The sequence below is a fragment of the Notolepis coatsorum genome (genome assembly GCF_963971535.1).
Source record: "Notolepis coatsorum genome assembly, chromosome: 18".
Taxonomy (NCBI): domain Eukaryota; kingdom Metazoa; phylum Chordata; class Actinopteri; order Aulopiformes; family Paralepididae; genus Notolepis; species Notolepis coatsorum.
This window is the reverse complement of record NC_140182.1, coordinates 90,187,528-90,201,107: the sequence shown is the minus strand read 5'-3', so window position 1 is coordinate 90,201,107 and position 13,580 is coordinate 90,187,528. Positions and strand designations below refer to the sequence as shown.

Genomic DNA, 13,580 nt, shown 5'->3' with positions numbered 1-13,580 from the left:
TGCCACTCACGAGATATCTCGGGTTTCCGATAGTTATGTTGAAAGCCACTCACGAGATTTCTCTGTTTTTTTTTTTTAGCGATCTGAAATCATATTGCATCACGCGAGCCTACCCTAGTATACCCAAGCGCCGCCGGCGATCAGATGTGGAAAAAAGCGCCCCCTATCGTCTCCCAGATGACATAAGGGATTTTGGAATGGACTCAATGAAAATGGATGGGGGAAAAAATCCTGTACTCCACATTTTCCAGTCCACTGATGCAGCCGGGGTTATCACAGTTCATTCTGGAGCCTCTGAGACCCGCGGAATCATGTACTGCACTGTACACATGTTGGATCCATACACTTATCCATTTTTTCGAATGGTGATCAGGAATTGGAATATACCAGTTGGATACCATCTGATGTCAGGTAAGTTATCAGTGTTAGGATAATCAGACTAATTTTGATGAAGATATAAGCTGTTTTGTGAAATGGGCTCTTTCGGTTTCACTGTAAAAGTCCAAGAGGAAATGAACACGGCGATTATCCGTGCGCGGCTCGAATGTGCTTGCGTGCACGTATAATATTGATCATCTAGCGTTTATTTGAAAACGATTCATAAATAGGCCGACAAATATCAACGTTCTGGAATATTCCAGTAAAAGACGATTATCATAAAATGGTCTAGAATGGGCTGTTTTTTACCTCAAAACGGGTGCTTTTCAAAATGCTCTCAAACGGAAATGAAGCGATAAAAAACCAATCTGCCTTGACAGCACTGACTGGAAAAGGATTCTTTGATAAGCGACGGGCAGATTAGACACATAGCCATAATTTAAAACATAGATTAGGCGATATTAAGCGTAACATTGGCGCCGATGGTGGCATTGAAGCGCTAACTCTGGCGCCACCTCGTGGCACTCAAAGTGTTAAAGGTAGAATCTGTAATGTCGTCAAACAGCACCCTCTTGGTACTGCAACATGGGATTCTTTGTTTTGGCGTGATGTGTGGGTTGGAGTTTAGTATTTTATTATACTGTGAATTTCTCCAGACCTCTCTCGGTAGAGCCTGAGGTGTGGCCAGCAGTAGCAACTCCTCCCCTATCCCCACTCAACTCCAAGCTACACATCGGACCGAAAACAAAAAGAGGAAACAAAATGTAATACAAAGCGGGGCTCTATTGCCTAGCGGGTGCCATTTAAGGACATTACAGATTCTACCTTAACCTTTAAGGTACAAGGGCTGAGAGGGAGATACAGTATAGAAGGTTCTGGTGGGATTCAACCCCAGACCAGGGTACCTGTGGTTCCAGGCAGGGGAACTAACCACTACGCCATCTCTGGACAGAATTAAACCAATGAGATGAAGAACCATATATGTCCATTCTGAAATGATTTTGTGTAAGATAAAATAAGATATTCCTTTATTGATCCCCTTGGGGAAATTCAGGCATCATAGCAGCATGGGGGAGGGGAGGGGAGCTACAGGTAGTAGAAGACATGGTACAGGTCACAGAATTATAGAACAGTGGAGAAGTTAAAAATAAAAATAGAATAAAAAGGCAGTGTAAACAATATAACAATATAATTAACACTCCCAACTTTAGATCATTTGATTTGAAAACATTGTTCATCTGAAAACATATATGGTTCTTCATCTGGAGGGTTCAATTCAAGAGCCAGTGGTTGTTCTGAGGGCATCTGGAAAAGGCACATTTTTCCACACAACCTGACTCAATGGACCGACTGATGGACATCCAGTGGGAGGAGTGACATCATCATACAAGGACGGCACTGCTGTCAAGAGGAATGCTAATATTGATCTGGCAGCTGAGTCCCTCACAAAGCTGCTTAGCTCACTCAGCCATGAGGCACAATGGTGTTTGTATGGTAATTTCATGCGCACACTTGAACAGGATATTGGACACTGGAATGTTATCTTTTGGCCTCTGCATTATTCCATGACAATCTCCAAATTGACGGACGTTTGACAATGGAAAACACACAGATCGCATATGGGAAAAAACATGCTCCTCTCAAAGGTATAGTATAGGCTTGAACGCATGCCCTTTACAATTGAGAAACCGCTACAGGCTTTGAGTGGTATATATCTGTTCAGTGCCGCGGTATAATGACTAGCTTGTAATAACATGACAGAGAGCAGAAACAACTTCACTGTTGGCAACGGGCCCTGAGAGCCTCAGCGTTGCACACACTGTGTCCGCTATCTTGAACACAGCCCCATACTGCTCCCATCTCTTCAGGCCTGGCACGGCAACAGGGATGAATGAAGCTGCTGCTGCTGTGCTGGCATGGACCAGAGTATTAACAGAATCCAGTTACAATGTGGCATTGTGAGGCATGGCAGCGTGTGTGCTGCTGGGAGCGTTTGTATACAAGGCCATCAGCAAAATACCTTGTACCCCACAGGCAGACAGACAGATGGGCATTAGGTCAAGGTGTCGACATGGACTGTCAACCTTGGATGAGAATGTTCCATTCATCACACTCAGGTACTGGACGCGGTCACGTCATAGGCTATCTTTCGCACATGACAGGCCTCCTGTGTAGAGTGGTTGCATCAAACTACAGTAGAGCTCACGCACCACACAATGGCTCCCTTCTACGTTAGGAGAGCAGTGGCAGTTCACTTAAAGGGAGAATTCAAGCCTGACCAAAGACAGGCAAATGGTAATGGAATTGCACATCGAATAAATTCAAATAAAAGTGACTGGTGTCATTTCATTATCATTTGTCCTTGACACACACTGAAATCAGTTGAGTGTCATTTGTTTGGCAATATCCACCTAATGTTATCTTGTTGTAACGTTGACAGCATTCTGTTTATCTACATCTGCCAATTGACCATATTATTCACATGGTGGCCATTTTGCTCTTACCTACCCATGAACAGAGTGGAAATAAATACCATTGAGCATGACATCAAATAATGTCAAGTGTGAATATGGATTTAACCCAATTTAAAAACCTTGACCAAATGGCCAATGATGACATGGCTTTTGCTTATATGGTTTGTTTGTCTAATGACGGTGAGAAGTACGTTCACGTCTCCTCCCGCACTATCAAATCAAATCAAACTAAAAGTGACAAAAAGCAACTTGAGTAATCTAACCACCACTGACCATTACTGACTCATACACGGCCACTACTGGACAATGTTTAACGTTGAAATATCTCTGGTAAATTACTATCTAATCACAATGTAGTGAAGCCTCTTCAAGTGGCTCATTCCAGATTTCTCATGAGGTGTTCTCATGAAATGTTCACACGAGGCTGAACACACAAGTGTTCTGTTTGGTCAATCGAAGGCGGGCAGAGATTGAGGGTTTCCCAGCACTAACCCAATAGAAAATCTGGCAGACGTTTGGACAGACACAATAGTTGCTGTTCAGCAGTGTGGGTAGGGTACTGAACAGGACCGTACGATGTGGTTTGGGGGGGGGGGGGGGGGGGGGTCTCATTCTGAGCAAGGTCAAAGTCATGACATGGATGGAATGTCTGTTGGCACACAGCTATTGTATCAAAGGCCCCACAGACACATGCGGCTGCTGAGGCGTCTGACGTGACGTAGGGTGGACGACGTCCATCTCTCGAGTCAAACAGGACGCATAAAAGTGTCACCCGTCTGACCTTTACACAGATGTACATCACTTGGCACTGGAGTGAGAGAGAAAAAAATGTCCTCTATATTCCTAAGACATATAGGCGACCCTCCACGCTCTCTTACTATGTGGGGTGACTGAGGCGGGAACAGTTCCCACGGTGTGTGAGTCACAGAGGACTTCCGCTAAACCTTCACTTCAGTTGTCTGCTCTTCGCAGCATTTCCCCCTCTCTTCTGTCTGTCAGAGCTCACTTTGAAAAGGCCAATAGCCCCCTAGAACCCCCCTGTGCCCCCCCCCCCCCCCTCCCCTCCGGTTCCCCCCTGGGGACAGCTTTGAGCAATACGGGATGCGGGGGGAACCTGCGTTTTTCTAGAATGACCCCTTTGTTTTAGGGCTTAATCATTCCTTAATGACCTCATCCCAACAAAATGCGCCTGGACCATTAAGCCCCAGTGATCAGAGACGGACACATTTATGACCCAATAGAACCCAGAGCTGCCTCAATTGTCCTGTCATTCTCAATGAGTGATGAGGACGCAGGTTAACCAATAAAGATCGAGACATGTTTGGATAAGTGAGTCATATGACTCATACATCAAAGTTCGGCAGATGGGCAATTAACGGCTTATTACCCTGATAATTCCAGTGACATGATTTAGATCTTAAATGGGTTTGCGTGAACATGAAAGAAAACATATATTTGTCATGACGAGTTTCAACAAGAGCACAATCACTTGTTGTTATAATGTATCCTGAATGTGCCAGCGAAGATATATGGCCTTGTGGCACAACTGATGGCTATTCTGTGACACGATATATCTTCAAACCGTACACAGTGCGCACGTCTAAAATGTCACTGACAGGGGCTGTTGAGTGACATGGTGAGGGAGACTCCAAGGCTATGGTCTCTCAGCCAAACACCCCCACTAAAGTCCACACTAGAATCTGGCTGGCGCGACTGAGGTCAACCCCCTGCCCCCTGTGAGTAACCTTATCTGACCCATGAAGTCACCCCCTTCAACATGTTATCCCATTCTCTCATGGGCGAGTCAGCACACTAAAAAGCTTGGACACTGTGATTCTCAATACCACTCTGTAATAACTAGTGTAAACTCATTATCACCCAATAATTCCATTATAACTCCGAAAGGGTCCCAATGTGCAAAGCAAGCTATTCAAAAAGCAGACAGGCATTAGAATAAGCAAGACCGTGGCTAAAGGTTCAAATTATATCACAGCTGCTGAAGCACTGGACTTCATTGTTTATTCAAGTTGTGAAACTTAAGTTGTCTGTAATGGGCCTAAGGTTGGCACAAGTGATGCAGCAATGAGTGTTAGCGTGGAGGGGGGGGGGGGGGGGTTGATAAATAGCACATGTTGACACTGAAACACTGACACTGACATACGAGCCTAAACATAGTGCATTAGATGTCACACTCACTGGCAGTGCAGGCTGCAATCCTACTCATCATCACCAGACTGCAAAATAGCATCATCCCTCCGCAAGACTGCTCTCTCTCCCAATGTGGCCAATGACACATGTCCTGCAGCACTTGCTCTTGTTACACTATGCACTTCACGTGTGCTGCGGGTTATTATGGGGGGTATGCATGGAATTCCTTCATGCAAATGGAAATAATACGAGACGGGGGTAAAGTCATACTCACAAGGCCAGTGCACAAGCTGAAGACGGCGGGGTATTCGCTCTTGGCGTTGACGTGTCCGCGGAAGAAACAGTGGCGCATATCGCTGAGGTCCTGGAAGCCGGAGTCCTCCGTGGCGTTGCTGAGCTCCGCTCCCAAGTGTGTCACCGTGTAGGAGGGCGCGATGAAGCCGGAGTCGGCGGTCAGGTTGAGGTGGAAGCGCTCCCCGAACGCATCGATCCTGTAGTGAGCCTGGAAACCCGACAGATCATCGCCATTTAAACTCCTCCGTCTCCTCTTGTAGTGCAACTTGTGGGGAAATGATTCTCCGAAATCATTGATTCGGAGTGGGGTGATGATTTCATAGGATGACAACTGCTTGATGAAACTTTCTAAAAAGAGGCAAAATAAATGATTACAGTTATTCGTGTTCATCAGAGAGAAAGTAACGGTATCTCATATGCGTCAAATTGTAATCTTTCCCGTTTTCAACCACGCACAGATACAATGAAGCAACCTGTCAAACTGTAAAGCAAACTAAAACTGGCATATCATTCTCACACCACCACAGGCTACTGCTGTTACACAATTTCAACATTATCATAAAAGCTATAACCGGGTGATATCCTCATACAGTAGAGATCAGAAACAAAACGCTACCTTGCTTTGGATGCAATCGGTATTCCAAAGAGTTCCGGACCAGTGCTGACAGCTGACACATTAGTCCAACCAGCCAGATTGCAAACTGCATGATTTCCTCCGCGAGAAAAAGAAAGCACGGCTTCTCGTCTCCTCCAAGGCGGCAGTACCCTCTCTCTCCCTCTCTCTCAAGCGGCTCCCCCCTCTCCTTCTCCCGGCTTGTCAGTCAGCAACAGGTCGTGGTGGGATCCGCCGAGACTCTCTGCAGCAGCACAAGTCTTGCAAAGTGCACTGGCCTCCTCATCGCATTACTAAACTTGCATCCACTCTGTGTAAACACGCACTATTTACGATACATTTCCTCCAAAAAAAAGGGTTGTCTAATGTTAACTACTGTAAGTCTATACGGAAAGGAGGGATCAGTGCCAAGTAAGCTTTCCCTTAGCCATCCATAGAACACCCCTAGCACCCTAAGCACTCAGCGAGCTCCAGAAGCAACGCCCCTAGGCCGTGGAACCAATGGTGAGTGCGCCTCGACCACCACACATTTGGGGCAGTCTCCTGCGTTATTACAATGGTATAGTATAGGCTATAGAGAGGATGTTACCATGAAAATAAACGTTAGGGATTAATCAACACTATCTCTCTAAACATACATCTAGACTCTGATGCGTTTGCTTTACCATCATAGTTCTACATCCACGGTTGAATGAATGAATGAATGAATGAATGAATGAATGAATGAATGAATGAATGAATGAATGAATGAATGAATGAAATTAATGAATAGAAACTTTATTTAACAGATTGCAGAATGGGTACAATGCAGTACGGCTCAATACACACAATTGTTAAGAGGATGCAGACCAGAGAAAGACTTTCGTCTTGTTTACATCAGGGTCCCCCATTTTCAATTCATAGTGACATTTATGACATACACAACATACATGACATTTATGGCATAGGGACATACATGACATACAGGTATTTAGTACTGTTACATTTCACATGTAAATAATTGTTCCTCGCCTAAAGAAATTCAGATTTGCCATAGCATTATGCAAGAAGTACAATGGGATTATTTTACTCTCAGTTTGCTCCACAGCATAAAGGAATACAGTACAATTACAAAGCAACAATTTACAGAATAAAAAAGCAGGTACAATTTACAATACAACATGTGAGTAATAGGGCTCATGTAGTTCATGTTAAATGTGGTTTTACACAATTCCATAGGCGATCATGTTAGCTCTGTTGCTTAGGAAACAATTGTGAGGGAATACTTCATCCACGCACACATAAACGGCCAGTTTACGTACATTGAGTAATAGGCCATGTGAGTTTTCTTGGCCATAGAAGTGGCCAGCTCCTCGTTAGGCATATGGGCACGTAAAGTCTCGCGCACACTTGATAGACATGTGAAAGGACTCTAGTTTTCCATCTCCATTGGCCACAAATGTCACAGTATTGTGCGTGATTAGATTCGCTGGACTCACCGGAAACGCTTTTGGATCTGGTAAGCTCCTCTTCTTTGACTTTCACACAAAAACATCCAAGACTCCCAAGTCATGGCTATTATTCATTTAAAAAACACACTATCTGAAGTTAGTTGCTTTCACGTCTAAAAGGGGATGTTTTGAAATTGAATACATTGCAACTACATCACTTGGTGAGAGAGACACTGACTAGGTATGTTTTCTTTTTCTTCTGATTTAGATCTATGCACGTATATAACTACAGCAGGCTATTGCAACATTATTAGGGAACATTCTATTTATTTCATATGATCAAGTAACTATGAAATCATCAAGAGTAAAGTATATCCTTAGGGTATTTCTTCTTTATTCTAGCATTGCATTGCTAGAGCTCTTGCATTGCCAGAGGCAGAGCGTCTGAACCCAATTTAAACCCCCATTTGTGTGTACGAGCTCACACACACAGACAGAGTCCCATTCATTGTCTATGGAGCAGCCCCATATTTTATATCCCAGTGACATCACCAATTGGAAGGTTCTCTCTCTGTTTTCTAGCTTTAGGAGAGAGTGGTGGTGTTAACAAATACTGACTGAATTATCCTGGAGAACAGGAAGAACATACATGCATTCTTAAAATGGGTGACATTCCCCTTTAAAATCAGGCGACAGGTTCGTAAGACGGTAGTTCATTGACTGGCCACTTGTTTTTTCCAGTGACACCATTCAGAACTTGAGAACCGATGGAGCCAATTCAATGGAGCTGTGAGGCTTCTGTGTCCAGCTTCCTACATATAAATTTGGGAGCTCCTGAGATGAAGTTAAGGGGAATCTCTTTACTGTACAGTAGCTCCTCTGATGCTTCCCTGATGTGTTATTAATTCATTCTCCACACCTTCCGTGAAGCCAGCGGGGGTTCTATTTTGATCCAGATCATACTGTGAATGTGCAGAAATAACTGAAAGGTGAAAACAGTTACAGGCCGATAAATACTAGGGCTGAATGATTTGGAAAACATTTTTAATTTGCGATAATTTTTTATTGATATTGCAATTGCAGCGATATTAGAGGGGATGATTTTTTTTTCATTGAAAAACATTACATTTACATTTACATTTACATTTAGTCATTTAGCTGACGCTTTTATCCAAAGCGACTTACAAGTTCTGTACGACAAGCCATCAGGAAGGGCACAACTCTATCAGCTGAGCAACAATGTTCATCAAAGTGTTGAGTGCTACAGTGTAGGTTAGTTTATTAGGACAAGTGCATGACAGTACGGTTAGTTAGGGTTAGATTTTTTTTTTTATTTTTTTATTTTTTAAATTCAGATAATGGTTGAAGAAGTGCGTCTTTAGTCGACGGCGAAAGATTGGACGTGATTCGGCTGTCCTAACTGGGGTGGGTAGTTCATTCCACCATTGTGGGGCAAGGACTGAGAATAGGCGACTTCTCTTTGATGACCCTCCCGGAGCTTAGATAGGAGTAGGTCTGAGGCGGCCAGAAGATGCAGAGCGTAGGGGTCTTGAGGGTGTGTAGTTAGAGACCATTGACCGGAGGTAGGCGGGAGCGGTTCCCTTTGCCGCACGGTATGCTAGGTCGAGGGCCTTGAAGCGGATTCGTGCAGCAATGGGGAGCCAGTGCAGGTCCCTAAGAAGTGGGGTGACATGGGCCGACTTCGGTAGGTTTGAGATCAGGCGGGCCGCTGCGTTCTGAATGAGTTGAAGAGGCTTAGTGGCAGTGGCCGGGAGGCCAGCGAGCAGTGCATTGCAGTAGTCGAGGCGGGAGATGACTGTTGATTGGACGAGGAGTTGGGTGGCTTCTTTTGTCAGGAAGGGGCGTATCCTTCTGACGTTGCTCAGGAGGAATCGGCAGGTTCTGGTCGTCGCTGCGATGTGAGCAGAGAAGTTCAACTGGTCGTCGAGGACAACACCAAGGTTCTTGGCGGTCGGGGACGCAGTCACAGCTGCATTCTCGACTGTGATTGAAAGGTCGGTTAGGGGGGAGGATTTGGCCGGCAGGTGGAGCAATTCTGTTTTGCTTAGGTTCAGTTTGAGGTGGTTGGACGTCATCCAGGCTGAGATGTCGGACAGACAGGCCGAGATCCGCACAGAGACGTGGATATCTGAGGGAGGGAAGGAGAGGAAGAGTTGAGTATCGTCGGCATAACAATGGTAGGAGAAGCCATGAGACGTGATAATGTTACCCAGTGATTTAGTGTAGAGGGAGAAGAGAAGGGGTCCTAAAACCGAGCCCTGGGGGACACCCGTCCGCAGGGGGCGGGTGGCCGACAGGGTCCCTCTCCATGACACTTGGTAGGAGCGGTCATTGAGGTATGATGACAGCCATGTCAGCGCAGAGCCAGCCACTCCCATTCCTGCGAGGGCCGCAAGGAGGATCTGGTGGTTGACTGTGTCGAAGGCTGCAGATAGATCTAGGAGAATCAGGACAGAGGAGAGGCCTTTCGCTTTTGCTAAGTGAAGTGCCTCTGTGACCGCAATGAGGGCTGTCTCTGTGGAGTGACCAGTCCTGAAGCCTGACTGATTAGGGTCTAGGAGGTCATTCTGTAAGAGATAAGTAGTAAGTTGGTTGGATACAGCACGTTCAAGTGTTTTAGAAAGGAAGGAGAGAAGAGAGACAGGACGGTAGTTGCCTATGACGGTAGGGTTCAGGGTTGGTTTTTTTATGAGCGGCGTGACTCTGGCTTGTTTTAGGGAGGTGGGGACCACCCCCGAGTTGAGTGAGGAGTTGATGGTTGCAGTTAGGAATGGGAGGATGTCTGGTGCTATGGTCTGGAGGAGTGGGGAGGGTAGCTGGTCCAGCTGGCAAGTAGTCGGACGGTTTGACGTTACCAGTGTCAGGGTCTCTGCTTCTGTAATGGGAGAGAAAGATGACAGAGTGAAGGATGAGGTTCTCGATTCAGCATTTGGAATGGGTGGGGGTTGGGAGAAGGAGCTGCGGATGTTCTCCACTTTTTCCTCAAAGAAGATCGCAAAGTCTTCGGCAGAGAAAGATGAGGGAGGGGGGGGTGGGGGGGGAGTGAGGAGGGAGGACATGGTAGCATGCAGTTTGCGAAGATTCTTGGCAGAGGCCTCGATCCTATGGTGGAAGAAAGAAGCTTTGGCATTAGTGATGGTTTTGGAGAATGTTAACAAGAGGTTGTGATATGTGTCGATGTCAGCAGTGAGGCGTGACTTTCTATACTTCCTTTCAGCTGCTCTCAGGACCTGTCTTTGTTCTCTCACTGGATCTGTCAGCCATGGACTGGGTGGGGAACGGCGGGCAGGTTTCTCAACGAGGGGACAGAGCTTGTCGAAGGAGGTTGCAAGGGCTGAAAGGAGGGTGGAGGTTGCCATCTCTGTGGAGAGAGCAGAGAAGGTGTCACTCAAAGGTAGAGCGGATAGTATGTCAGAGGAGAGGGTGGAGGGGGATAGGGAGGGCAGGTTGCGTCTGAGTGAGACTGTTTGAGTTGGGGTGAAGACCTTTCGGTTAAGCATGAGAGTTAGTGAGAAGGATATGAAGGAATGGTCAGATACATGTAGGGGAGTTACCGTGGTGTTAATGATGCTGGAGTTACGGGAAAATATGAGATCCAAGGAGTTGCCTGCTTTGTGGGTGGGAGGCATGGCAGTGGGAGTCAGGTCAAACGATTGTAGGAGGGAGACTACTATGACTGACTGAGATGAGTCAGGCAGGTTGAAGTCGCCCAGTAGAAGGAGAGGGGTACCATCTTCCGGTAAGGAGCTAAGAAGCATGTCCAGCTCATCTGTGAAGTGATCGAGTGTACCTGGAGGGCGGTAGAGTGTAACAATGGTGAGATTGAAAGGATTAGAGACAGATACTGCATGATATTCGAGAGAGGAGAGTGACAGTTCTGGGAGTGGTGTTACGTTTGTAGCCCATGAAGGAGATGTCATGAGGGCAGTGCCTCCACCCCGTCTGGAAGGTCGAGGTGTGTGAGTGAAGTTATAGTTTGTAGATAATGCTGCAGGTGTTGATGAGTTATTGGGAGTTATCCAGGTCTCAGTTAGAGCCAGGAGCTGCAGATTTAGACTATGGGCGTAGGCAGTAATGAAGTCAGCTTTCTTGACTGCTGATTGACAATTCCATAAGCCTCCCCGTACTGTGACAGGTGTATTAGTGGCTGTAGGAGGGTAGGAGAGATTAGCCGGGTTGCTAGCAAACTGGCGTGGATGGGTAGAGTCAGTTCTGGAGGAGCAGATTGTGGATATAGGTATGAGACACATTGTATTGTCAAGAGTGGCAGGGAGGAAGTAGAGAAATAGCAGTGTGGGAGGGAAATATAGGATTATGGTGTACTTAGCACTGGGTGGATCGGTGGATCCCTCGGCAGTTAACTCCAGGAAAACTCCTCCTCTTTGTCCCTCTTCGTTTCTCGACGCTTCGCTGACGCTACACCAGCAAGCCTTTAAATCACTATCACTAATTAGTGCTGTCTTAACACCTGGCCCTTAATGGGGGCACTTAACAAAACAAAATGGCCGTTTTAAACACGCCCCTTTAATCAAGTCAGCTGGTTCCTCACTTTTAAGATTCACTAATAAACTTAAAATGGCTTACCCTAGTTTTCAGTATAAAGCAATGTTTCTCAGTGAGTGTGTCCTGTCCTTCCTTAACAGAGCCCAGTACAGAGTGATTTCAACACAGTGTGGACCTCTGCTTTTAAACAGGGCAGGCTCTTAATGGCTCACTCAGCAAATCAGATGCTACTAGTAAACAGGAAACAGTCCCTTAATGGGGGCACTTAACTAAACAAAATGGCCGTTTTAAACACGCCCCTTTAATCAAGTCAGCTGGTTCCTCACTTTTAAGATTCACTAATAAACTTAAAATGGCTTACCCTAGTTTTCAGTATAAAGCAATGTTTCTCAGTGAGTGTGTCCTGTCCTTCCTTAACAGAGCCCAGTACAGAGTGATTTCAACACAGTGTGGACCTCTGCTTTTAAACAGGGCAGGCTCTTAATGGCTCACTCAGCAAATCAGATGCTACTAGTAAACAGGAAACAGTCCCTTAATGGGGGCACTTAACTAAACAAAATGGCCGTTTTAAACACGCCCCTTTAATCAAGTCAGCTGGTTCCTCACTTTTAAGATTCACTAATAAACTTAAAATGGCTTACCCTAGTTTTCAGTATAAAGCAATGTTTCTCAGTGAGTGTGTCCTGTCCTTCCTTAACAGAGCCCAGTACAGAGTGATTTCAACACAGTGTGGACCTCTGCTTTTAAACAGGGCAGGCTCTTAATGGCTCACTCAGCAAATCAGATGCTACTAGTAAACAGGAAACAGTCCCTTAATGGGGGCACTTAACTAAACAAAATGGCCGTTTTAAACACGCCCCTTTAATCAAGTCAGCTGGTTCCTCACTTTTAAGATTCACTAATAAACTTAAAATGGCTTACCCTAGTTTTCAGTATAAAGCAATGTTTCTCAGTGAGTGTGTCCTGTCCTTCCTTAACAGAGCCCAGTACAGAGACATTAAAATTATGTTTTGGGGAAGATACTCCAGTCCTTCTACTCCGGAGGTGTAGAGAGTATCTTGACTGGAAACATCACTGCCTGGTATGGAAACAGCACGGCACAGGACAAGAAGGCCCTACAGAGAGTGGTGCGCTCAGCTGAGCTTACTACGGGTATTGCACTACCACCCCTGCAGGTCTTATATAACAAGAGGTGCAAAACCAGAGCCTGCAGAATAATGAAAGACCCTCACCACCCCAACAACAGCCTGTTCAAGCTGCTGCGGTCAGGCAAACGCCTGCGAACACCAGCAACTAGGACAGAGAGACTTCGGCTCAGCTTCTTCCCCCAGGCCATCAGAGTCTTGAACACTGAACTCTCCACACACAAGCACACATGAGCACACACACAACACACACTGTATACGCTCACACACTAGCAGTCACTTTAGCACAGGGGTGGCCAACCCGCGGCTCGCGAGCCGCATGCGGCTCTTTGCCCGTCAATGTGCGGCTCTTCCATCCATAAAAAAAAATAAAAAAAAATAAAAAAAATATATTTTTTTTAATTTTTTTTTAATTTTTAATTTTTTTAATTTTTTTTTTTTTATGTCACTCATTCCATAAGGACGTAGAATAAACATTTACAATTTTTTTTTAAATGGTCCATTTGCATGTTCTTGGTATCTGAATCTAGGGACATATATGGATCAGTGTCAGAAATAGTGTGTCTGTTACTAG

At 45.5% G+C, this 13,580-nt stretch overlaps 1 protein-coding gene across 1 annotated transcript in view; it reads right to left on the bottom strand.

Moving 5' to 3' along the window:
* LOC311245433 (A disintegrin and metalloproteinase with thrombospondin motifs 20) overlaps nt 1-6,237 on the bottom strand; it is a 99,615-nt gene extending 93,378 nt beyond the window's left edge. The window contains 2 exon segments of the mRNA XM_084335275.1: nt 5,275-5,642; nt 5,911-6,237. Coding sequence (XP_084191401.1) covers nt 5,275-5,642; nt 5,911-6,001 — 459 coding nt within the window. The 5' untranslated portion in view covers nt 6,002-6,237.
* Between the last annotated feature and the right edge of the window lie 7,343 nt (nt 6,238-13,580).